Below are 22533 nucleotides of genomic sequence, written 5' to 3'. Positions count from 1 at the left end.
ACTACAACTCCCAGCGTGCCTGGGGTGCTCAAGGCCAGGCTTGCGGGGGGGACTACAACTCCCAGCATGCCTGGGGCTCTTCAAGGTCGGGTGGGGGGGAGAGGGACTACAACTCCCAGCATGCCTGGGGTGCTTCAAGGCCTGGACGGCGGGGGTGGGGGTGGGGGGGAATACAACTCCCAGCATGCCTGGGGGGCTTCAAGGCCTGGACTGCGGGGGGCGGGGGGGGGGTCTACAACTCCCAGCATGCCTGGGGAGCTTCAAGTCCCGGACTCCAGGAAGGGGACTATCAATCATCATCATCAATCGTATTTATTGAGCGCTTACTATGTGCAGAGCACTGTACTAATAGCTTGGGAAGTACAAATTGGCAACACATAGAGACAGTCCCTACCCAACAGTGGGCTTACAGTCTAAAAGGGGGAGACAGAGAACAAAACCAAACATACTAACAAAATAAAATAAATATAATAGATATGTACAGGTAAAATAAATAAATAAATAGAGTAATAAATAAGTACGAACATATATACATATATACAGGTGCTGTGGGGAAGGGAAGGAGGTAAGATGGGGGGGATGGAGAAGGGGACGAGGGGGAGAGGAAGGAAGGGGCTCAGTCTGGGAAGGCCTCCTGGAGGAGGTGAGCTCTCAGCAGGGCCTTGAAGGGAGGAAGAGAGCTACAGCTCCCAGCGTGTCTGGGGGGCTTCAAGGCCGGGCCTCCAGGGAGGGGACTACAACTCCCAGCATGCCTGGGGGGCTTCAAGGCCGGGTCTCCGGGGAGGGGACTACAAGTCCCAGCATGCCTGGGGGGCTTCAAGGCCGGGTCTCCAGGGAGGGGACTACAACTCCCAGCGTGCCTGGGGCGCTTCAGGGCCGGGCCTCCAGGGAGGGGACTACAACTCCCAGCATGCCTGGGGCGCTTCAAGGCCGGGTCTCCAGGGAGGGGAGTACAACTCCCAGCATGCCTGGGGCGCTTCAAGACCCGGCCTCCAGGGAGGGACTACAACTCCCAGCATGCCTGGGGGGTTTCAAGGCCGGGTCTCCAGGGAGGGGACTACAACTCCCAGCGTGCCTGGGGCGCTTCAGGGCCGGGCCTCCAGGGAGGGGACTACAACTCCCAGCATGCCTGGGGCGCTTCAAGGCCCGGCCTCCAGGGAGGGGACTACAACTCCCAGCATGCGTGGGGTGCTTCAAGGCCGGGTCTCCAGGGAGGGGACTACAAGTCCCAGCATGCCTGGGGCACTCCAAGGCCCGGCTTCCGGGGGGGACTACAACTCCCAGCATGCCTGGGGCGCTTCAAGGCCTGGACTGCGGGGGGGACTACAACTCCCAGCATGCCTGGGGGCCTTTCAAGGCCGGGTCTCCAGGGAGGGGACTACAACTCCCAGCATGCCTGGGGCGCTTCAAGGCCCGGCCCGCGGGGGGGGGACGGGGACTACAACTCCCAGCATGCCCCGGGAGGCCCGGCGGCTTCCTTGCGGCCATGGCAACGGCGGACGTCACGGAGCGGGGCGGCCGCCCATTGGCTGGAATCCTTCGAGAAGGCTCGAGAAGGCGGAAGCGGAAGCGGCACATGGCGGGGCCGGGGACTAAATGCCGCAGGTTCTGGAAAGTTCCCGTCAGTCGGGCGCCCGCCGGCCAGGCGCTGCACGGGCGGGCTGTCGATCCATCCGTCCATCGATAGATCGATCGATTGATTGGAGGAGGGACAGGGACGGGGAGCCATGTCGGTGGTGGGCCTGGACGTGGGCTCCCAGAGCTGCTACATCGCCGTGGCCCGGGCCGGGGGCATCGAGACCATCGCCAACGAGTTCAGCGACCGCTGCACCCCGTGAGTGACTCCTGCCTGCTCAGCCCTTCGCCCGGCCGGTCGTCTGTACTGAGCGCCCCCCGGGTCCTGAGCACTCTACTGTTTATTTTATTGTGTTAGGATGTTTGGTTTGGTTCTCTGTCTCCCCCTTCTAGACTGTGAGCCCACTGGTGGGCAGGGACTGTCTCTGTATGTTGCCAATTTGCACTTCCCAAGCGCTTAGTACAGTGCTCTGCACATAGTAAGCGCTCAATTAATACGACTGATGATGATGATGAGGATGATGTACTGAGCGCCGGGGAAGTCCAAGTCGGCACCATAGAGGGACGGGCCAGACCCAGCGGTCTAGAAGACGGGCTCAGAGTGTAGAAGTCTGGAAGCCATTCATTCATTCAATAATAATAATGATGGCATTTAGTTATTCATTCATTCAGTCGTATTTATTGAGCGCTTACTGTGTGCAGAGCGCTGTACTAAGCGCTGGGGAAGTCCAGGTCGGCAGCATAGAGGGACGGTCCCGACCCAGCAGCCTAGAAGATGGGCTCAGAGTCTAGAAATCTGGAAGCCATTCATTCAGTAATAATAATGGCATTTATTCATTCATTCACTCGTATATATTGAGCGCTTACTGTGTGCAGAGCGCTGTACTGAGCGCTGGGGAAGTCCAGGTCGGCACCATAGAGGGACGGTCCCGCCCCAGCAGTCTAGAAGACGGGCTCAGCGTCTAGAAGTCTGGAAGCCATTCATTCATTCAATAATAATAATGGCATTTAGTCATTCATTCAATTGTATTTATTGAGCGCTTACTGTGTGCTGAGCACTGTACTGAGCGCCGGGGAAGTCCAAGTCGGCACCATAGAGGGACGGGCCAGACCCGGCAGTCTGGAAGACGGGCTCACAGTCTACAAGTCTGGAAGCCATTCATTCATTCAATAATAATAATGATGGCATTTAGTCATTCATTCAGTCGTATTTATTGAGCGCTTACTGTGTGCAGAGCACTGTACTAAGCGCCGGGGAAGTCCAAGTCGGCAACAGAGATGTTCCCACCCAACAGTCTAGAAGACGGGCTCAGAGTCTAGAAATCTGGAGGCCATTCATTCAGTAATAATAATGGCATTTATTCATTCATTCACTCGTATATATTAAGCGCTTACTGTGTGCAGAGCGCTGTACTGAGCGCTGGGGAAGTCCAGGTCGGCACCATAGAGGGACGGTCCCGACGCAACAGTCTTGAAGACGGGCTCAGAGTCTAGAAGTCTGGAAGCCATTCATTCAATAATAATAACGGCATTTATTCATTCATTCACTCGTATATATTGAGCGCTTACTGTGTGCAGAGCACTGTACTGAGCGCCGGGGAAGTCCAAGTCGGCACCATAGAGGGACGGGCCAAACCCAGCAGTCTGGAAGACGGGCTCAGAGTCTAGAAGTCTGGAAGCCATTCAGTCATTCAATAATAATAATGATGGCATTTAGTCATTCATTCATTCAGTCGTATTTATTGAGCGCTTACTGTGTGCAGAGCACTGTACTAAGCACTGGGGAAGTCCAAGTCGGCAACATAGAGGGACGGTCCCGACCCAGCAGCCTAGAAGATGGGCTCAGAGTCTAGAAATCTGGAAGCCATTCATTCAGTAATAATAATGGCATTTATTCATTCATTCACTCGTATATATTGAGCGCTTACTGTGTGCAGAGCGCTGTACTGAGCGCCGGGGAAGTCCAAGTCGGCAACATAGAGGGACGGGCCAAACCCAGCAGTCTGGAAGACAGGCTCAGCGTCTAGAAGTCTGGAAGCCATTCATTCATTCAATAATAATAATGATGGCGTTTAGTCATTCATTCATTCAGTCGTATTTATTGAGCGCTTACTGTGTGCAGAGCGCTGTACTAAGCACTGGAGAAGTCCAAGTCGGCAACATAGATGTTCCCACCCAACAGTCTAGAAGACGGGCTCAGAGTCTAGAAATCTGGAAGCCATTCATTCAGTAATAATAATGGCATTTATTCATTCATTCACTCGTATATATTAAGCGCTTACTGTGTGCAGAGCGCTGTACTGAGCGCTGGGGAAGTCCAGGTCGGCACCATAGAGGGACGGTCCCGACGCAACAGTCTTGAAGACGGGCTCAGAGTCTAGAAGTCTGGAAGCCATTCATTCAATAATAATAACGGCATTTAGTCATTCATTCATTCGTATATATTGAGCGCTTACTGTGTGCAGAGCACTGTACTAAGCGCTGGGGAAGTCCAGGTCGGCAACATAGAGGGACGGTCCCGCCCCAGCAGTCTAGAAGACGGGCTCAGAGTCTAGAAGTCTGGAAGCCATCCATTCAATAATAATAATGATGGCATTTAGTCGTTCATTCATTCAATTGTATTTATTGAGTGCTTACTGTGTGCAGAGCACTGTACTAAGCGCTGGGGAAGTCCAACTCGGCATCATAGAGGGACGGGCCAGACCCAGCGGTCTTGAAGACGAGCTCAGCGTCTAGAAGTCTGGAAGCCATTCATTCAATAATAATAATGGCATTTAGTCATTCATTCATTCAGTTGTATTTATTGAGTGCTTACTGTGTGCAGAGCGCTGGACTAAGCGCTGGGGAAGTCCAAGTCGACAGCCTTCGCAGACTGAGCCCCTTCCTTCCTCTCCCCCTCCTTCCCCTCTCCATCCCCCCATCTTACCTCCTTCCCTTCCCCACAGCACCTGTGTACATGTATATATGTTTGTACATATTTATTACTCTACTTATTTATTTTACTTGTGCATATCTATCCTACTTATTTTATTTTGTCAGTATGTTTGGTTTTGTTCTGTGTCTCCCCCTTTTAGACTGTGAGCCCACTGTTGGGTAGGGACTGTCTCTATATGTTGCCAATTTGTGCTTCCCAAGCGCTTAGTACAGTGCTCTGCACACAGTAAGCGCTCAATAAATGCGATTGATGATAATGATGATGGCAGCATAGAGGTGACGGCCCCGACCCAGCAGTCTGGAAGACGGGCTCAGCATAGTGCACTGCACACTGTGATCGCTCAGTAAATACCATCAGTGAGGAGGAGGAGGAGGAGGAGGAGGACTTGAGCCGGGAGCTTGTCTCCCAACGCTGCTGTCTTGTGCTCTCCCACGCTCCGCACACAGTAAGCGCTCAGCAAATACAAATGAATGAATGAATACTCTCCCAAGCGCGTACTACAGTGCTCTGCACACAGTGAGTGCTCAATAAATGCCATGGATGAGGAGGAAGAGGGCTGTAAACTGGTTGTGGGCAGGGATGATGATGACGACGATGAGGGTATTTAAGCGCTTACTATGTGCCAAGCACTGTTCTAAGCGCCGGGGGGGATGCAAGGTGATCAGGTTGTCCCCCGTGGGGCTCACAGTCTTCATCCCCCTTTTCCAGATGAGGGAACTGAGGCCCAGAGAAGTCAAGTGGCTTGCCCAAAGTCACACAGCTGACTTCTAGCCTGTGAGCCCGCTGTCGGGTAGGGACCGTCTCTATATGGTGCCGACTTGTGCTTCTAAGCGCTTAGTCCAGTGCTCCGCACACAGGAAGCACTCAATAAATACGACTGAACGAAGGACAAGTGGCAGAGCCGGGATTAGAACCCATGTCTTCATCATCAATCGTATTTATTGAGCGCTTACGTGAGGGGCCTCGTCCCCTTCTCCATCCCCCTCATCTTACCTACTTCCCTTCCCCACAGCATCTGTATATATGGATATATGTTTGTACATATTTATTACTCTATGTATTTTACTTGTACATATCTATTCATTTTATTTTGTTAGTATGTTTGGTTTTGTTCTCTGTCTCCCCTTTTTAGACTGTGAGCCCACTGTTGGGTAGGGACCGTCTCTATATGTTGCCAACTTGTACTTCCCAAGCGCTTAGTACAGTGCTCTGCACATAGTAAGCGCTCAATAAATACGATTGATTGATTAAGAGCTGTGTGCTGAGCACTGTACTAAGCGCTTGAATGCCCAGGTGCAGAATTGTGTATTACTGAGGACCTACCTATGATGGCTAAGAGAGACAGCGTGGCTTAGTGGCAAGAGAGGCTTGGCTTGGGAGTCAGAGGTCATGGGTTCTAATCCCGATTCTGCCACTTATCAGCTGTGTGACTTTGGGCAAGTCACTTAACTTCCCTGGGCCTCAGTTATCTCAGCTGTAAAATGGAGATTAAGACTGTAAGCCCCATGTGGGACAACCTGATTACCTTGTATCTGCCCCGCACTTAGAACACTGCTTAGTACATAGTAAGCGCTTAACAAATACCATTATTATCATTATTAAGAGATTTCAGTAGCGCAGAGCGCCTGTCGATCAGTAGCATTTATCGAGCCCCTGCTGGTGGTAGCACTTGGGAAAGTACAGAAGAAGACGTGGTCCCTGCCCACAGGGAGATTACAATATAGCAGGTCAGACTGTATCCGAGTTCCTCAATAGAAACAGCCTTTTTTTTGCCTCTGTCTCCATCCCCTCTGCCGGGACCGCTTCATTTCCTGATAAAGTGAATTCAAAAGCTTATCGTGGTGCTTTGGGAAGGAGATGTCACCGTGGTGTAGTCCCGAACGGGGGGAAGAAAAAGCAGCCTGTGGCCATCTGATAGGGGGGCAGGGAAGGGAGGAAAACAAGGCCAGCATGTTTAAAGCTCGCGGGCATAACTAGCACTGGATGATTTTCTCTTCGGTTCATTCCAGCGCCCCGGGAAAGAGGAGGTCCCTTATTGAACGGCATCACCCTCAGGGCTGAGGCCTTCCTTGACCGGGGCCTGACAGACCGTCCAAGGCAGTTGCCGATGAGCCGGCCCCCCCTGCGTCTAAAGGCGACCCTGACCCAAGTGCGGGCGTCGATATATGGGTTACTCTGTTCTCTTTAGATCGGTGATTTCTTTCGGATCGAAAAACCGAACGATTGGAGTGGCCGCTAAAAACCAGGTACGTCTCCTACGGAAGAAATCCCCTAGGCTGTCCTTCGTCTGAATATGAAGTCTAAATGTTCAAGGGAGAAGGTGCTAACCACCTGAAGCGACTGGGACCTTGGTTTGAACTTCAGCCGTAGCGTCTCTGTATCGCCTAAGCGCCTGGCGCGGTGCCCTGGGCCCGGTAAATGAACGCCAGTACTACTGCTGCTGGTATTTCTGATCATGGACAGGATTCTGGGAGGGATTGTGAATCGATATTTCGCCCCTCACCCTCGATCTCTTGTCCCCGCTGATTATTTCAGGTCTCAGATTGGGAGAGGATTGAAGAGCCTCAGAGACCGGGACTGATCTACTTGTTTAGGTGTTCGTGTTTTGTTGGGGTTTTTTAATTGTAATGTTACCCCGTTTTAGTTGGCTTCCTGACATGGGCGACAGGGATACATGCTCCCTTCCGAACCATCCCCTGCTATCATCTCACCCGTCTCTAACCCCCCTTTTTTTATCCTCCTGTGCAGAGAGTTTTTTTTTAAAAAAACCTCAAAGTCTTTTTTAGCACTTTCTACTTTAAAAGAAAAGAAACTTGCTTCTCATTTGGATTCCTATAAGACCAACTCTGGGAGCAAATGGTGTTGCTTAGAGACCATTATTTTAAAAGCCGTCTGTGTGGTTTTTTTAAAGCCAAATCAGAAATGTGTTTAGTCTTAATTTAAATTTGTGGTACTCACCCAGCCCTGGTTTCTGGTGTGTTCTTCTCTCTGAGGTCCCGTAAGCAGGTTCTGAAGGCTCCCTGAAATATTTTAATATTAGACGTTTTTGTCTTTCACCGTGGGAGGAACATATTTTTCATTAAAATTCCTAGTTTTGCACAGGAAAAAAGCCAGCTTGGGCCTTCCTTCCTTGAAGCTCTTTGCTTTTTCTGTCGTCTTCCCCTCTCCCCTCTTCGTAGGTTGCGGGGAAGAAGACTTTGTACTGTAAATTGAGTACCTGCTTCGTGGGCCAGGTGCTGTAATAGAGCCAGCACATGTCCTGTAAAAAGTGGAATAGGGGAAGCGGGTGGGAGGAGACACAGAGCACAGGGATGGCCAGAGGACCCTGGGGAAAAAACCAGGTACTTAATACAGTGTTCTGCACACAAGAAGCACTCAATAAATACAATTGACTGACCAAAACGCGAGGCCGTCTCCAGGGCTGCTTCGGCTACTGACCGAGTGGGGTCTGAGAGGGCAGTGAAAAACTCTTCCTAACTTTTATCTTGCAGCAAATCACTCACGCGAACAACACGGTCTCGAACTTCAAGAGATTCCATGGCCGGGCGTTTAATGACCCTTTCGTTCACAAGGAGAAGGAAAAGCTGAGTTTTGACTTGATTCCCATGAAGAACGGCGGCGTTGGAATAAAGGTAAACGGAACTGCCAACCGTACCCTCTGACGGAGGGGGCTGCTTTTTGGCTTCCTTTCGCGGCGAGAGACTTGGTTCGATAACTGGTCGGTTGGCGGTCTTTACTCCCAGCAGGCTGAAGACGCACCTAGAGCTTGATTAATCTGACAAGCTGTCAGCTGCCACTCACTGAGGCGTGGGCAGCGTCTAAGTTTCTACAAGGCCTGGGCAGGTGGAACCGCCCTTGAATATATTCTTTTAGCACGGTGCATCGTGGAATATTGATGGCACCCCTCTTTCGTGAGTCACCTATCGATTTACCCGCCCTTCGTGTTTGGAAGAGAAGCATTTCACTGTGACTTGATCTGTCTTCGGCTAATTAGAATTCAAACTCGATACGCATTAGACATCTCGGGCTGAACCATTTGGGTCGATGATTAAGCCCTTCCACTTGGTGTGGAAATCCTGGTCGTGCGTTATCTTAAGGTGAACTGTTTCGAGCTGAGAAGCTCTGAGAGGGGGCAGGCCCGGGGTGGGGGGCTGGTGTTCCCCTTACCCCATTGTGGGGTGGGGGACAGTCGGGGTCACTGGGAGTCCAGTTATGCCCGTGAACTCCCCTCCTCGCTTCTCCATCGGGGAACCTCACGGGGTGGGAGGGGGGACTAGTTTTTAGAAAACTCAAAACTTTTTTTTTCTCCAAGTCTTGCATTTTGGGGTAGAGCGGTGTAGTGAAAATCTTGGATTTTTTTTTTTCCTGTTTTCAATCTTGGATGCTAATGCTCACGTTGCATTAATTTGGCAGGGGAGACGGGACTAGATTCTTTCTTAAAGGGCAGTGTGAAGTGGAGAGTTGAGGCAGTTTTATGAGTAATTCAAGAAGGTGTGTGTGTGTTGAGGTAGGGGGGACTCTTGGCGTGAATTTCTGGATTGGCAGACTAAACCGACGTCCTAGGATAAAACAGCATTTGCCAAGTGTCAGCCTCAGTCATCTGCCTTCTACTTAATGGTCAAGTGTCTTACTCTTTCGCCGCAGTCAGGGACAAATCTTTCTCATTCCGGGGCAAGAATGAAATATTTGGAGACTCGTACTTGCTAACTCTGATCCGTCCAGTTTTCTGTGGCAGCAGCTACTGACAGAAGAATCTTCCATCTTGCAACCACATCAATCTCCAAGTTCAGTCGCTTGATTCATAGAAGATGTAAATTTCTTTTCATTAGGTGTTGGGCGTTTTTGTCAACCTGAAGTTATTTGAGAAGACCCTATTCTTTTTTCAGGTGGAAAAATGCTCTTCGTAGAAAGTGGCATTTTTTTCCCCCCAACTTGGTAGGAAATCAGACAGGTTAGCCTTTGAGAAATGACGTTTCTCTAGAGCCAAGGTGATTCATTCGGTCACATTCTCCTTCCTATGCAGGTAATGTACATGGACGAGGAGCATTTCTTCAGCGTGGAGCAGATCACAGCCATGCTGTTGACCAAACTAAAGGAGACGGCCGAGAACAACCTCAGGAAGCCAGTGACTGACTGCGTCATCTCCGTAAGCTCGCTCGTTGCCGGCAAATTCAGCAGGGCCCGGGGATTTCCTTTTATCGTCTAGTCGCCGGAACGCCAGGCCCAGGCTTGAGCGGTCCTCCGTGGAAAGACTGTTTGGCCTTCCTGGAGATGGAACTACGAATGGAAAATTCCCAGGGTGTCCTGCCCGTCAGCTAGGCTAGGCTGGGGATCTCCGTGAGCAGGGCTGGCCCGGGAATCAGTCAGTCGATCGTATTTACGGAGCGCCTACTGTGCAGAGCACCGTACTAAGCACTAGAAGAGTCCCGACTAACATCGGTTCTCCCTTGGGAGCCCTCGGGACTTAGGGAAACAGCGCTCAGGAGGGCATTCCTTCCCCAGCAGGCTCACGCGGTCGGAAGACTGTCACTAATTCCTCCCTGACGCTCCAAACCCTGGTTCTGTCACGGAGTGATGCTGAGCTAGATGAAAATCCCAGCAGTAAAACACTTAACATGGTGGCTGTGAGGAGGCAGCCATTTTAGCCTTGACCCTGAAGCATTCTGCAACACGTGTACGTGTGTACACAGGCAGAAGCCTTTGTAACTTCTTATCAACTTTTTTACACTCTCTAGGTTCCCTCCTTCTTCACCGATGCCGAAAGGAGATCAGTCCTGGATGCTGCTCAGATCGTTGGCCTGAACTGCCTAAGGCTGATGAACGACATGACCGCGGGTAAGGGCCGCGGGTCATCTCTGGACAGAATAAGCCGTCAGGGGCTTTGACGACGTGAGGCGCAGCGTCTTAAAGCTAAAACAAAAATCACTTGGGGCCAGTCAGTGTGTAAGCGTTTGCATTTCGGAATTTTAAAAAACGAATTGATAGCCTCCCGTGGCAAGGTGTGCAGGCTTCACATCAAGCGGGCTGGATGTGGAAGGCAGGAGCCTTTTCAGGGACTGTTTTGTGGTGTAGAGAGGTTAAGTCTAGAAGAAAATGAGACTGAAGAACTACATAGGTAACTGGGACGAAAAGCATTTAGCCATCTCAGGGGAAGCAGTGGAACCCATAGAAAATCATGTTTTACCCTTGGGAAATACGGAGTATCTAGAGTTTGGATTTGGGGGCTGTAACTGGTTGTCATCATCGTTGAAGCATGCACTGTTCGGGGCACATAAAACAGAGTTAAAGGATGCAGCTGATGCTTTCAAAGTTGACAGTCTAATGGGAAAGACAGGCAGATGTCAGCTACTAAATATATAATAGATAAAAGTAAGAGCATAGATATATAGATGCTTTGAAAAGAAAAGTCAAAAAAGTAGTTGGCTATACATATGAGCCCCCTTCATCGGTATTAAGCATTTATTCTGTGTTTTTTGGTGTGTTTTTTTTATATTTTACGGTGTTGGTGAAGCCCTTACAATGTGCCGAGCACTTTACTAAGTGCTGGGGTAGATTTATTCTGATGACTAGACACCTGTCCACGTGCTTTTTTTTTATTGTCTCCCCCTTCTAGTCTGTGAGCCCGTTGTTGGGTAGGGACCATCTTTATAGGTCGCCAATTTGTACTTCCCAAGCGCTTAGTACAGTGCTCTGCACACAGTAAGCACTCAGTAAATACGATTGAATGAGTGAATACACGGTAATCAGGTTGGATACAGTCCCTGTCCCACGCAGGGCTCACAGTCATAATCCCCATTTTACAGAGGAGGTAACTGAGGCACAGAGAAGGGACTTGTCCAAGGCCACACAGCAGACAAGTGACAGAGCTGGGATTAGAACCCAGGCCCGTACTCTATCCACTAAGCCACATCTGAAGTTTAGCAAGGTTCCCAAAGAATTGCCCTGGGTGCCAACGTACAGTGATGGTGTCGGGCTTTCCCTCAGCTACTTGATAAAAATGAAAACTAGAGTGAAAGTCAGGTTTGGCCACTGTTAACTTAAATTTCTCCAAAATACCCCCAACTATCCACCATGGCAGGGCTTTGGACATTTGCATCTGGTCCAGACTCTCTCCCCCAGCCCACAAACCACCTGCTAACCATTTCAAGTAGGAAATCTCGTAAAACTTGGGGGGCAAAACTCAAGATATAAAGTGGGGAAAAAAGTTTAGACCACTTACAAGGTTAGAAGGCATTGGTAGCAAAACATTTGAAAATCGCTGTACTTAAAGGGAAACACAGCAGAGAGAGAGAGATACAGCTCTCTCTGGAAACACTTACATCCCCAAAATTATTTTTCCAACTTTTAAAGTAGGAAAAAAAATTTCAAAGCAGATTATGTAAATTAGGTGGTGCATATAGTCAACCGATCAACAGCCGTGGAGCAAAGTTGCAGCCTACTTACAAAGGACATTTATGCCCTCTTTTTTTTTTTATTTTCCTGTAGAAGGAATTGATTCTTGGCATTTTTTTGAAAGGGAAATAAAATGCCAGTGAAGCAACGTGGCATGGTTGCAAGAGCCCAAGCCTGGAAACCAGAAGGCCTGGGTTCTAATCCTGCCTCTGCCCCTTATCTGCTCCGTGACCTTGGGCAGGTCTCTTAACTTCTCTGTGCCTTGGTTTCTTCATCTGTAAAATGAAGATTCAGTCCCATTCCCTCTTGCTTAGACTCTGAGCCCCATTGGGACAGGAACTGTGTCCAATCTGGTCATCTTGTTTCTAACCCAGCGCTTAGTACAGGGCCTGGCATCCAGCTTAACAAATACGGCGCTAAGTGCTTAGTACAGTGCTCTGCACATAGTAAGCGCTCAGTAAATACAATTGAATGAATGAATGACATGGCCCTTATTGGGGGTATGGTGTAAATTAGGGGCAGGTGATTTCCCCTTAGTTTCATGGGTTGATTTCCCCAGGACCGCAGCCTGCAGACCTCTGAGTGATGTCGTTACTCCATGTGGGAAAGGGAGCGGGATACTCACTTCTGTTTCTTCTCGTAGTTGCTTTGAATTACGGGATCTATAAGCAAGACCTTCCGGCCCTAGAAGAGAAGCCCCGGATAGTGGTGTTTGTGGACATGGGACACTCTGCTTTCCAAGTGTCTGCGTGTGCTTTTAACAAGGGCAAGCTGAAGGTAAAGGGAGCGGATGTCAAGCATGACAGATTAATCTTTTAGTTAGACTTCCACAGAGCGGGATGCAAATAGGGCAGGTGCCCGGATCCTTCACTGAGGGGTTCTTGAGGTAATGTTTATCACAGGAGAGAGGACCTGGGGGTGGGGAGTAGAAGGTGCCAGGGGAGACCCTGTTTGCCCACGTTTCTGTGGGTGAGGGTCGTGTTTTAGAAGCGAAGGAGGATTTCCGGACGGCCTTTCCAAAGGGTTTTATGATAACACTTTGGGAGTGGCCCAAGGACTTTTTTTTGGTGTTGACAATGGTGATAATAATGGTACTTGTTAAGCATTTACTAGGTGCCAAGCACTGAGGTAGATGCAAGCTACTCAGGTTGGACTCAGTCCCCGTCCCCCGTGGGGCTCACCCTCTTAATTCCCCTTTTCCAGATGAGGTAACTGAGGCCCAGAGAAGTTAAGTGACTTGCCCGAGATCACACAGCAGACGTGGTGGAGGCCCAGGTCCTTCTGACTCCCAGGTTTCGGCTCTATCCACTAAGCCACGCTGCTTACAGCGTGGCCCCTAGCCGAGGATGGATGTAGGACTGTCTTCCAGAGAATGACGGATGGGGTTTTCCCCTTTCCCCTTCCCTCCCTCCCTCTAGGTCCTGGGCACGGCCTTCGATCCTTTCTTGGGGGGCCGGAATTTCGACGAGAAGCTAGTGGACTACTTTTGTGCCGAAATCCAAGCCAAGTACAGACTGGATCCCAGGTCCAAAATCCGAGCCCTCCTGCGCCTCTACCAGGAGTGCGAGAAACTGAAGAAGCTGATGAGCTCTAACAGCATGGACTTGCCCCTGAACATCGAGTGCTTTATGAACGACATCGACGTCTCTGGGAAAATGAACAGGTGAGCAAGCGCTAGAGAAGCACAGCCCGCAACGGGTGACGAGAGCCTGCTCTCATATCCTGGCTAGGACCCGGGTCCAAGTTCGGGATCACCCTTTTTCCCACTTCGAGGAAGTTGTTGGAAGACCCGCCTCGAGAGCGTGTCTCTTCAGAGTGGAGCCTGCTCCGTACCACTGAGGCACCTTTAAAGTGGCTAATAGGCAGACAACGGAAAAACTTGCACTTTTTCTCATTATTATCCAGTTCCAAAGTAAGAAACAAGATATAACGTCTCTGGATCCTTTCTCGTTACTTCTGAAATAACCCAGGCACTGTGATTCATTGATGCCTCATTAATCCAAACTTGCAAGGGCCTGGAAAACAGTGGACTTGGAATTAGTCAAGTTGTGACTTTCCGGATATATTTGTATTACTAGAGGCCAGCAGGGAAAGGCAGTTGCTTTGAGTTGGATGCTGCTTGAATGAACCGTTGTCCACAGGATTTTACCTTTCTTTCAATAACATAATAATAATGATGGCATTTGTTAAGGGCTTACTATGTGCCAAGCACTGTTCTAAGCACTGGGGAGGATACAAGGTGATCAGGTTGTCCCTCATGGGCCTCACAGTCTTCATCCCCATTTTATAGATGAGGGAACTAAGGCTCAGAGAAGTGAAGTGACTGGCCCAAGGTCACACAGCAGACGTGGGGGAGCAAGGATTAGAACCCACAACCTCTGACTCCCAAGCCCGGGCTCTTTCCACTGAGCTCTGCAGCTTCAAGCATCCCTTCATTTATTCTTCCCTCTCTTCTCGGCCAGATCCCAATTTGAAGAGCTGTGCGGCGATCTTCTTCAGAAGATAGACACTCCTCTGCACACCCTAATGGAGCAAACCCAACTGAGAGTAGAAGACATAAGTGCGGTGGAGATTGTCGGAGGGACTACGAGAATCCCCGCGGTTAAGGAGAAGATCGCCAGATTCTTTGGCAAAGACGTCAGCACGACGCTGAACGCGGACGAGGCCGTCGCAAGAGGTTGTGCCCTTCAGGTATGGATGCCCAGCGGAGAGATTGTGAGAACGAGACAAACCAAATGGCCACTCTCCAATTCAAATCCACCTATTTTCTTGTAATACAAATTAGAGCTAATCCAGAGGCAAATAATCCCATTTTAGGCATTACGCAGTCTGTGGCATCCTGCCCCTTAATGATTTGGTGGGAAAGCTAGCACTGTGGACCTGGGAAAAAACTGCCTGCTTTGGAAAAGAGTAGGGTTTTCTAACACCGTTTGAACCTTGAATTTATGCCTCTAAGGCTGGTTAGGATTCAAGTCGTTGAAAGATTTTTGGGGGGGGCCCGTGGAAAGACCATTATTTTGTTCTCTTGCAGTGTGCAATCCTTTCCCCGGCCTTTAAAGTAAGGGAGTTTTCGGTCACCGATGCCGTCCCTTTCCCGATCTCTCTCGTCTGGAGCAACGATTCGGAAGACACCGATGGGTACGTGTGGCCGAAAATTCTACTTGGAAGCCAAGCTTCCCCTTCCTCACTGTTTTTGGTGCCTTTACCTCTGAAGATCCCCCCCTAAATTACCTTGTTTTAAAGTCTGCAAATATCAGCAGTCCTTGAAAACATCCACTCCCTTCTCTGACACCTTCCCACCCTCTTCTCCAGATCACCAGTGTCGGCCCTTGTCTAGTATAACCGAGTCTCTGACTTCTCCCATCCCATCCCTTCTTCTTTTTCTTTTTTTTCCCCCTAACTGTAGGGCTCATGAGGTATTTAGCCGAAACCATGCAGCTCCTTTCTCCAAAGTTCTTACCTTCTATAGAAAGGGACCATTTGAGCTAGAAGCCTTCTACTCTGACCCCGCAGGTGTCCCTTACCCTGAAGCAAAAATTGGTAAGTGGCTAGATTGAGCCTTTTACGTGCTCGATCAGGACCAGGGGGGTTTGAGCGCTTACTGTGGGTAGAGCTCTGTGCTAACTGGGGAAACGGATGAAAAACGCAAGTGATGTGATCCCTCAGTACTGTAGATTTGATCCCTGTCTTGGGGAAGCAGGGCCTAGAGCCGTTATTAGGGGGGATGGTAGCTTGAAAATAAAGCAGAAGGGAGAAAAACTTCCGTATTGGGCTCTATTGATCGGTTTTGGATTATCTTCTATTTTCTGGCTTGTTTTGTAGTGCTTTTCGATTGATCAATGATACCGAGCACTTACTGTGTGCAGAGCCTTTTTACTAAGCGCTTGGGAAAGTACAGTATTATAGAGCTGATAGTCATGATGCCTGACCATGAGGAGCTTACAGTCTAAGGGGATAACTGTGAGGGGTATCACTATCTCTTGAATTCAACTAACAAATCAACCTGCTCTCCCCCGCTATATATAATATATATATATATATATATTTTTTTTTTAATTTTTTAAATAAACAGGCCGCTTTGTGGTCCAGAATATTTCAGCCCAGAAAGATGGAGAGAAGTCTAAGGTGAAAGTCAAAGTGCGTGTTAACACCCACGGCATCTTCACCGTCTCTACGGCATCTATGGTAGAGAAGGTTCAGTCGGAGGAAAACGAAGACCCCTCCGTCGAGGGCGACGTGGACTGTCAGAACCACAGACCAGCGGAAAACTCAGACAATGATGTAAGTTTGGGGCGGTGGGGGCTTGACTTAGTAATAAGGTTGCTCCTTCCCTGGTCTGGGAAATACAGATTTATTTAGGAATTTTAAGTCGAGGGGAGGAAGGTAAGCAACAGGAGCGCATTACCGCAGGCGGTGGGCAGGTCGGGGTGGCTTCTCCCTTCACAGCTTAAGGAGTGAATGCCAATGTTTCATTTCAGTCACTGTGAAGCTCAGCTAATGTTCCATCCCTGGGCCTCTCCCATTCTCAGACCGGTAAATTTGGGTTTGGATAGGCCACGAACAAGGGGACGGGCAACTGTGAATGTTGTCTCTTGAGGAAAAAATGATTTCCCTGTGACGACTCGTGTGGGGAGGGGGTGTTAGGCTGCGTTTACCTCAGTGCCAGATGGGAGGCCTGTGGAGGAAATCCTCAAATGGGGCTGCTTCTCTGTCCTGGGCTGGTTTCCAGGCGTTCTCCAGAAAAGAGTCCGTCCCTCCGCAGGAGTCCGGTTGCCACGGCTTTCCCTAGTCCTGGGTTTTCAGTTGGCGTGCCTGGCCCAGGGGCCGCTGGCCAGGCCTAGTGGGGAGAGACTGGGGTCAGGGTTGCCAGAGTTAATGCACATTCCCTTGACGGTGGCTGCAGAAATGGCCACTGCTCTCTATCAGATTGCACAGTGTATTTTTTTTTTTTCCCCCTCCCCGCCCCAATTGAGCCAGGCTTGGGACGCTTGTGCCACCCAAATACCACACGGTCCCATTGGGAGCGGTAGGACCCTGGAGGGTCAGCGCGCTGACTCGCCTGCCACTCCGAGCTCCGAAGGGTCCCAGGAAGTCAGAAACACCCTTGGATTTCTCGAACAGAGAAAGCCAGAGTACCCCAAGTCGAGCCGACCGCTTCCTGATCCCCAAAACTACCGACCAAAGAACCTCCCCCCCGGTGGCTTTGCGTGTTCTTCTTCTCCAGCTGGGTTTGGAGGGTTCTGCCTCCAGATACCAATGAGTAATGAGAGTACTTCAACTTCCTGACCTTGCGAGAACCCGGCCCGGGCTTGAGGGGGGTGGTCTGGGACCAGTGGGCACGGTCCCAGGGGCAGGGATCCCCCAGGTTGCTCACGGAAACGTCTGCGCCCAAGGGCAACGCTACCCCTATGTCTGAACCCCCTGGGCTGCAGAGCTGGGCCTCTGACACGGTGCCGAATGTGGGCCACTGCGTACGTGGGGAAGCAGCGAGGTCTAGTGGAAAGAGCATCTCCGTAGGAGTCCAAGACCCGGGTTCTAGTCCTGGCTCTGCCACAAGTCTATTGGGTGACCTTGGGCAAGTCACTTAACTCCTCTGCATTTCTTTATCTGCCAAATGGGGATCGAGACCCGTTCCCCTTCCTAAGCTGACTCAAACCGAGCCCCACGTAGCCCAGGTACTGCGTCTGACCTGTGTTCTCTGGTTTCTACCCCAGTGCTTAGTATACTGTTGGGCACACGGTAAGCAGTTGACAGATACCATTGTCGGGGAGTTGTGGGCCTCGTATCCTGGGGTCCCAGAGACCAGCAGTTAAAAGCGTCTTCCTTGAGACAAACGCCGTCACCTCCCCCCTACCATCACTTCACTAACGTCTGTTTCTAGCAGGGTGATCGCTTTAGTCCTTCCCAAAAGACACAGGTGTTCAAGCTCTCTAACCTCATTTCTTGCCAGACTCACGTATTTTTATGTACCACTTGCGTAACCACAGACACCTCTTTTCCCCCCCAACAGGAGAATGATTTCAGAAACTAAGTACTCTGTCGCTAGTGCCCGCTAACTCTTTAATCCAATCAAGTACGCAGGCTTTCTACATCCTTTGTGCCTGGGCTTTCCTTTCAGAAAAATGTCCAGCAAGACAACAGTGAAGCTGGACCAGAGCCCCAGGTACAAACCGATGACCACCAAACTCCACAGTCTCCCCCTCCACCTGAACCTCCCTCCGAAGAACACAAAATTCCAGACGCTGACAAAGTGAGTGACTCTTCAAGCTCATTCCATGCGATCCTATCACCAACACCCTAGTGACCCAGAGGGTGGAGTCTGCGGCTTTCAGCAGGAATCCCCACGTTGCTTTTATCCTCGGGTAGTCTCTCCCTCGGAGGGCAATTCTAAATCTTTGCTTTTCAGCTTGCCCGAAGAGCCTTTCCCTCCAGGGCGAGGGAATGTCGCCTGTGGAGGGAGGTTACCAGCCGGCAGGCCGAAGCCATGCCCCTTCCAGCGGTTTAGGACCCAGCCCGTCGGGCTTCTTGGCAGCGGAAACTGGGAGATGGTTTCGCCCAGAGTCTCGGGGCCGAGGCTGAGTGGACCGGGAAATGCTCCAGACCTTCCAGTCGCCCCGCTCTTGTCAGGAAGCGGCATCATTGCTGAGTTTTCTAGTGTGTGTGTGCGCACACGGCTGTTACGGCTTGGTGTCTGAAGGTGCATCATGGACTCTGATCTTGACATCAGAGTCAAGACTGTGAGCCCACTGCTGGGTAGGGACTGCCTCTATATGTTGCCAGTTTGTACTTCCCAAGCGCTTAGTACAGCGCTCTGCACATAGTAAGCGCTCAATAAATGCGATTGATGATGATCAGGAGAGAATGTAGTCCCAACGGGGTTCTAACGGCTACTCCTCCGTGGCAAACGGTAGTGTGGCGGCCACTTGGGAAAAATGCGGGTTACAAGTGGCTAGATGAGAATGGGGGACGGTGAAAGGACTAGTCGACCCCGTTGAGTCATGAGGCCCTATCGCCGCTTCTGTTTTTTCCTAAATGGACGGAATGGGCAGATCACCGAAACCCACAAGGGATCTTAAAACAGCTTCTTCTCCCCCATGAGTTCAAGTAGTGAGATGGAGTTGGGCAACCTCCTTCCCACCGCCTCTGGCCTCGCTCTATCGGGTGAAGTGGCCAACATGTGGACAGGAGGAGGGGCCGGGGGCCTGGAGAGTCGGGGCCTGGGCCAGTTAGAAATTGCTTAGATTGTGTTCTGATGTGTGATGTTCTTAGAAAGCGTTCACTACCTTAGTTGGCAACTTTCATTTTACTCTTAGGGAAAGCACGTGTGATCGCTCTGCTCTGCACATAGTAAGCGCTCAATAAATACGATTGATGATTGATGATGATGATCGTGAAGTGGACAGAAGTTGGAACAAGGAGGGCACTCTTTCTCCCCTCTCCCCACCAACTGTCCTCAGCCTTAGGTCCAGTCCCGGGTTCCAAAGCTAACTGGAGAACCCAGGAAAGATTCAGAGGACAGCTGTGATGACAGAGAAGAGTCTCTCAAAGGCCAAAGGGACTGGGATTACGGAGTCAATCATTCATTTGTGCCTGAATGATCTGTAAAATATAGGGGTGGGGACCTGTTGAACTCCACTCTGCAAAAGAGAGAGCAGGAAAAAACAGGCATAGACAACAGGACAAGTTCATGATGGGAGAGTGTCTTCTGACTCTGATACTAAGCACTGACATGGATTCCTGGGGGAGGCTAAAGGATCCCCTCCCAGAAGCTTTTGAAACTGGTAGGAGTCTCATCTATTTGGAATGAGCGGACACTTGCCGATGACTCACTGTCATTCCCACCAGAGCCTTTGGAAAAGGGTGGCTTTCTAAAGAGATGCTCAAGATTTTCCTCCTTTCTGCTCCGCTCTCCTAGGGAAACGAGAAGAAAGGCGACCAGCCTCCAGAAGCCAAAAAGCCCAAGATGAAGGTGGTGAACGTGGAACTGCCAGTTGAAGCAAACTTGGTGTGGCAGCTGGGCAGAGACCTTCTCAACTTGTACATTGAGACAGAGGTAGGCTCCCAGCCATCTTTTGTCAATCAGTCAGTTGCATTTATTGGGGAAAGAAAGCGTGATCACTAAGTGGACGGGAGAAGTTGGAACAAGGAGGGCCCTCTTTCTCCCCTCTCCCCACCAACTGTCCTCAGCCTTAGATCCACTCCCAGGTTCCAAAGCTAATTGGAGAACTCAGGAAAGATTCAGAGGACAGAGGGTTTACTGTGTGCAGAGCAGTGTACTCGGGCGAGTACAGTAGAACAGATGCATTCCTTGCCCATAACGACCTTAGCGTTCAGTCTTTTCTCCAGGGGTGGGAATGGATGCGAAGCAAAATGCCAGCTGCCTGACTTTCCCCCGCCCCATCTAGGGCAAGATGATCATGCAGGACAAACTGGAGAAGGAGAGGAACGATGCCAAAAACGCCGTGGAGGAGTACGTGTACGAGTTCCGGGACAAGCTCTCTGGGCCTTATGAGAAGTTTGTGGGGGAGCAGGTGAGGCACGGGCTCGCTCCGCAATATTTGGAACGACGCGAAGCGGTCTGCTTGAGGGCAACGCCCTTGACAGCGAGCATTTCAGACTTCCAGAGAAGTGTCTGCCCAGGGAGAGGACGGGGTGGGCGAGGGCAGGAACTGTTTTTCCTTTATCTGTTTTGCGTCACAGTGTATTTGAGCTTAAATTGGTCATTTGGGAATGGTGCCATAAAGGAATGGGAAGGGCTGGGAAACGCAGTCGAAAGTTTGGCTTGTTCTCAGTTACCAGTTTCGCCCGAGAAGGCTTTTCAGAACCGGGGAAATGGGAATTAGCTTCCTCCTTCCCTCCCTCCATCCGGACTGACCAGGGGCTGGGGGCACCTGGCTTCTCCCATCGATGCCGCCTGCTTCCAGGCCGCTGCTTCAGCAGTCTCATGTCCAAGGCCCCGTTCCGAGCTCCCCCGGACCCCGAGTGCTCTCAGGACTGACTACTCTCCTCCGATAAAAGGGTCTGGCAGGTAGAGGGGTTGGGGCGGGGCATGACCTCTAAGCCTGTGAACCTTTGACTCATAGGATCTGCAGAGCTTTTTGAGGCTCCTGACAGAAACCGAAGACTGGCTGTACGAGGAGGGAGAAGACCAGGCCAAACAGGCCTACGTAGACAAACTGGACGAACTGACGGTGAGGCCGGGGTCGGGGCCGTCTTTTTAACGTCAGAACTTCTTAGGAAGCTTTCGGAAAGCGCGGAACCCCTGAGACCCTCATCTCGCTCCCTTTTCAGAAACTGGGTACCCCCATTAAGATCCGATGTCAAGAAGCCGAGGAACGGCCCCGGGCGTTTGAAGAACTGGCCCAGAGGCTGCAGCACTATGCCAAGATAGCCGGGGACTACAGAAACAAGGTACAATCCCGGTGAAGGGAGGGAAGGAAGGAGGGGAAACGAACAATAAATTCATTTTTCAAGTGCGATCTACCTGCGTTTCGAAGTGTTCATCCTAACAGGCTTCGGGGAGTAGAGTGAGGCCTGGGGTGGCAGATTTCAGTGGTCATGGTCACCGTGCTTTGGAGAGGGAGCCCCGGGGCTCTTCTCACTCACTAACTCCTGGGTCATCGCGATTTTACGGGCTCTGGCTCCTTTCCCAGCTGGACGGGTAGGGCGCTGGACTCTGATTGCCCCCAGTAATCCCGCTCGCTCCTCCCTTCAGGATGAGAAATACATCCACGTCGACGCAACCGAAATGAAGAAGGTGGAGAAATCCGTCAACGAAGTGATGGAGTGGATGAACAACGCCCTGAACGCCCAAGCTAAGCAAAACCTCGCTCAGGATCCGGTTGTCCGCGCAAGCGAAATAAAAGCCAAAGTGAAGGTGAGTGAAGGAAGAGTTTCAAAGCGGCTTCTGCCAGGGAACAACAATTGTCAGGTTTGGGCACGTCAGTCCCGGGCTCCTGCGTCTACCCATTTTTCCCCAGGGCTGCCCTTTTCCGTCTGGGAGAGTTCCCTTGTCCGTGCCTGTCTGCTCTGTCTTTGCCTGTCTTAAGCGCTTAGTACAGTGCTCTGCACACAGTAAGCGCTCAATAAATACGATTGATGGCTGCCCAGCCCTACGCCAGAGCCGGGGTGTTGAGATGTTGGGTCCTGGCCTTCCCTCCCGGGAGTGGAGAAGTCGGAGGATGGGATAGTGAGCTCTGGGGACCCGGAGCGGGAGGGGTGGTGCGGGAACACAATGCCATCCGGTCACCGACCCTGTGATCCCAGACAGCCTCCCCTTGCCCGTGGCATCACATGTGCAGTTCTGTCTCTCTCTTTCCGTCTCTCAGGAACTGAGCAGCGTGTGCGAGCCGATCGTCACCCAGCCCAAACCCAAAGTTGAATCCCCCAAGCAAGACAAGCCTCCGAACGGCCCCGTCCCGGATCAGAATGGCGACGTGGCCGGCAAAGCCCACCCCGATGGGGACGTGCCCCAGCAGAACGGCGACTGTCACCCCGGGGACAAGAACCCCGACGTCGGCATGGATTTGGATTAGGGGGCTAAGCGGGGGTCCGGGTTGGGGGGGAGGTGGGGGCAGGCAGGGGCTTCCCAGCGATGAAGATGACATCCTTGCCAGAGGCGGCGGCGGCGG

The 22533-nt window shown here is 51.0% G+C and overlaps 1 protein-coding gene across 1 annotated transcript; it reads left to right on the top strand.

Annotated features, from left to right (window-relative positions):
* Window positions 1–1727: 1727 nt before the first annotated feature.
* HSPH1 (heat shock protein family H (Hsp110) member 1) lies at window positions 1728–22448 on the top strand. Its single transcript, XM_038761624.1, has 18 exons — window positions 1728–1834; window positions 6699–6756; window positions 8002–8142; window positions 9534–9656; window positions 10246–10345; window positions 12546–12679; window positions 13321–13565; window positions 14365–14593; window positions 14934–15040; window positions 15309–15442; window positions 15975–16183; window positions 18021–18152; window positions 19818–19955; window positions 20308–20433; window positions 20986–21093; window positions 21194–21313; window positions 21618–21779; window positions 22231–22448. The coding sequence occupies exons 1-18, from the start codon at window positions 1728–1730 to the stop codon at window positions 22435–22437; spliced, it is 2580 nt and encodes an 859-aa protein (XP_038617552.1). The 3' UTR covers window positions 22438–22448.
* The last annotated feature ends 85 nt before the right edge of the window (window positions 22449–22533 follow it).

Source organism: Tachyglossus aculeatus, chromosome 20 (genome assembly GCF_015852505.1).
Source record: "Tachyglossus aculeatus isolate mTacAcu1 chromosome 20, mTacAcu1.pri, whole genome shotgun sequence".
NCBI lineage: Eukaryota > Metazoa > Chordata > Mammalia > Monotremata > Tachyglossidae > Tachyglossus > Tachyglossus aculeatus.
The sequence above is the reverse complement of the archived record's forward strand: the minus strand, read 5'-3'. Positions and strand labels throughout refer to the sequence as shown.

Bases quoted from the DNA above. Each gene is read 5' to 3' on its own strand.
- HSPH1 (XM_038761624.1), top strand. From the start codon at position 1,728: ATGTCGGTGGTGGGCCTGGACGTGGGCTCCCAGAGCTGCTACATCGCC. The intron at 14,594-14,933 runs GTATGGATGCCC...GTTCTCTTGCAG, and splicing joins CAAGAGGTTGTGCCCTTCAG to TGTGCAATCCTTTCCCCGGC. The intron at 20,434-20,985 runs GTGAGGCACGGG...TTTGACTCATAG, and splicing joins AGAAGTTTGTGGGGGAGCAG to GATCTGCAGAGCTTTTTGAG.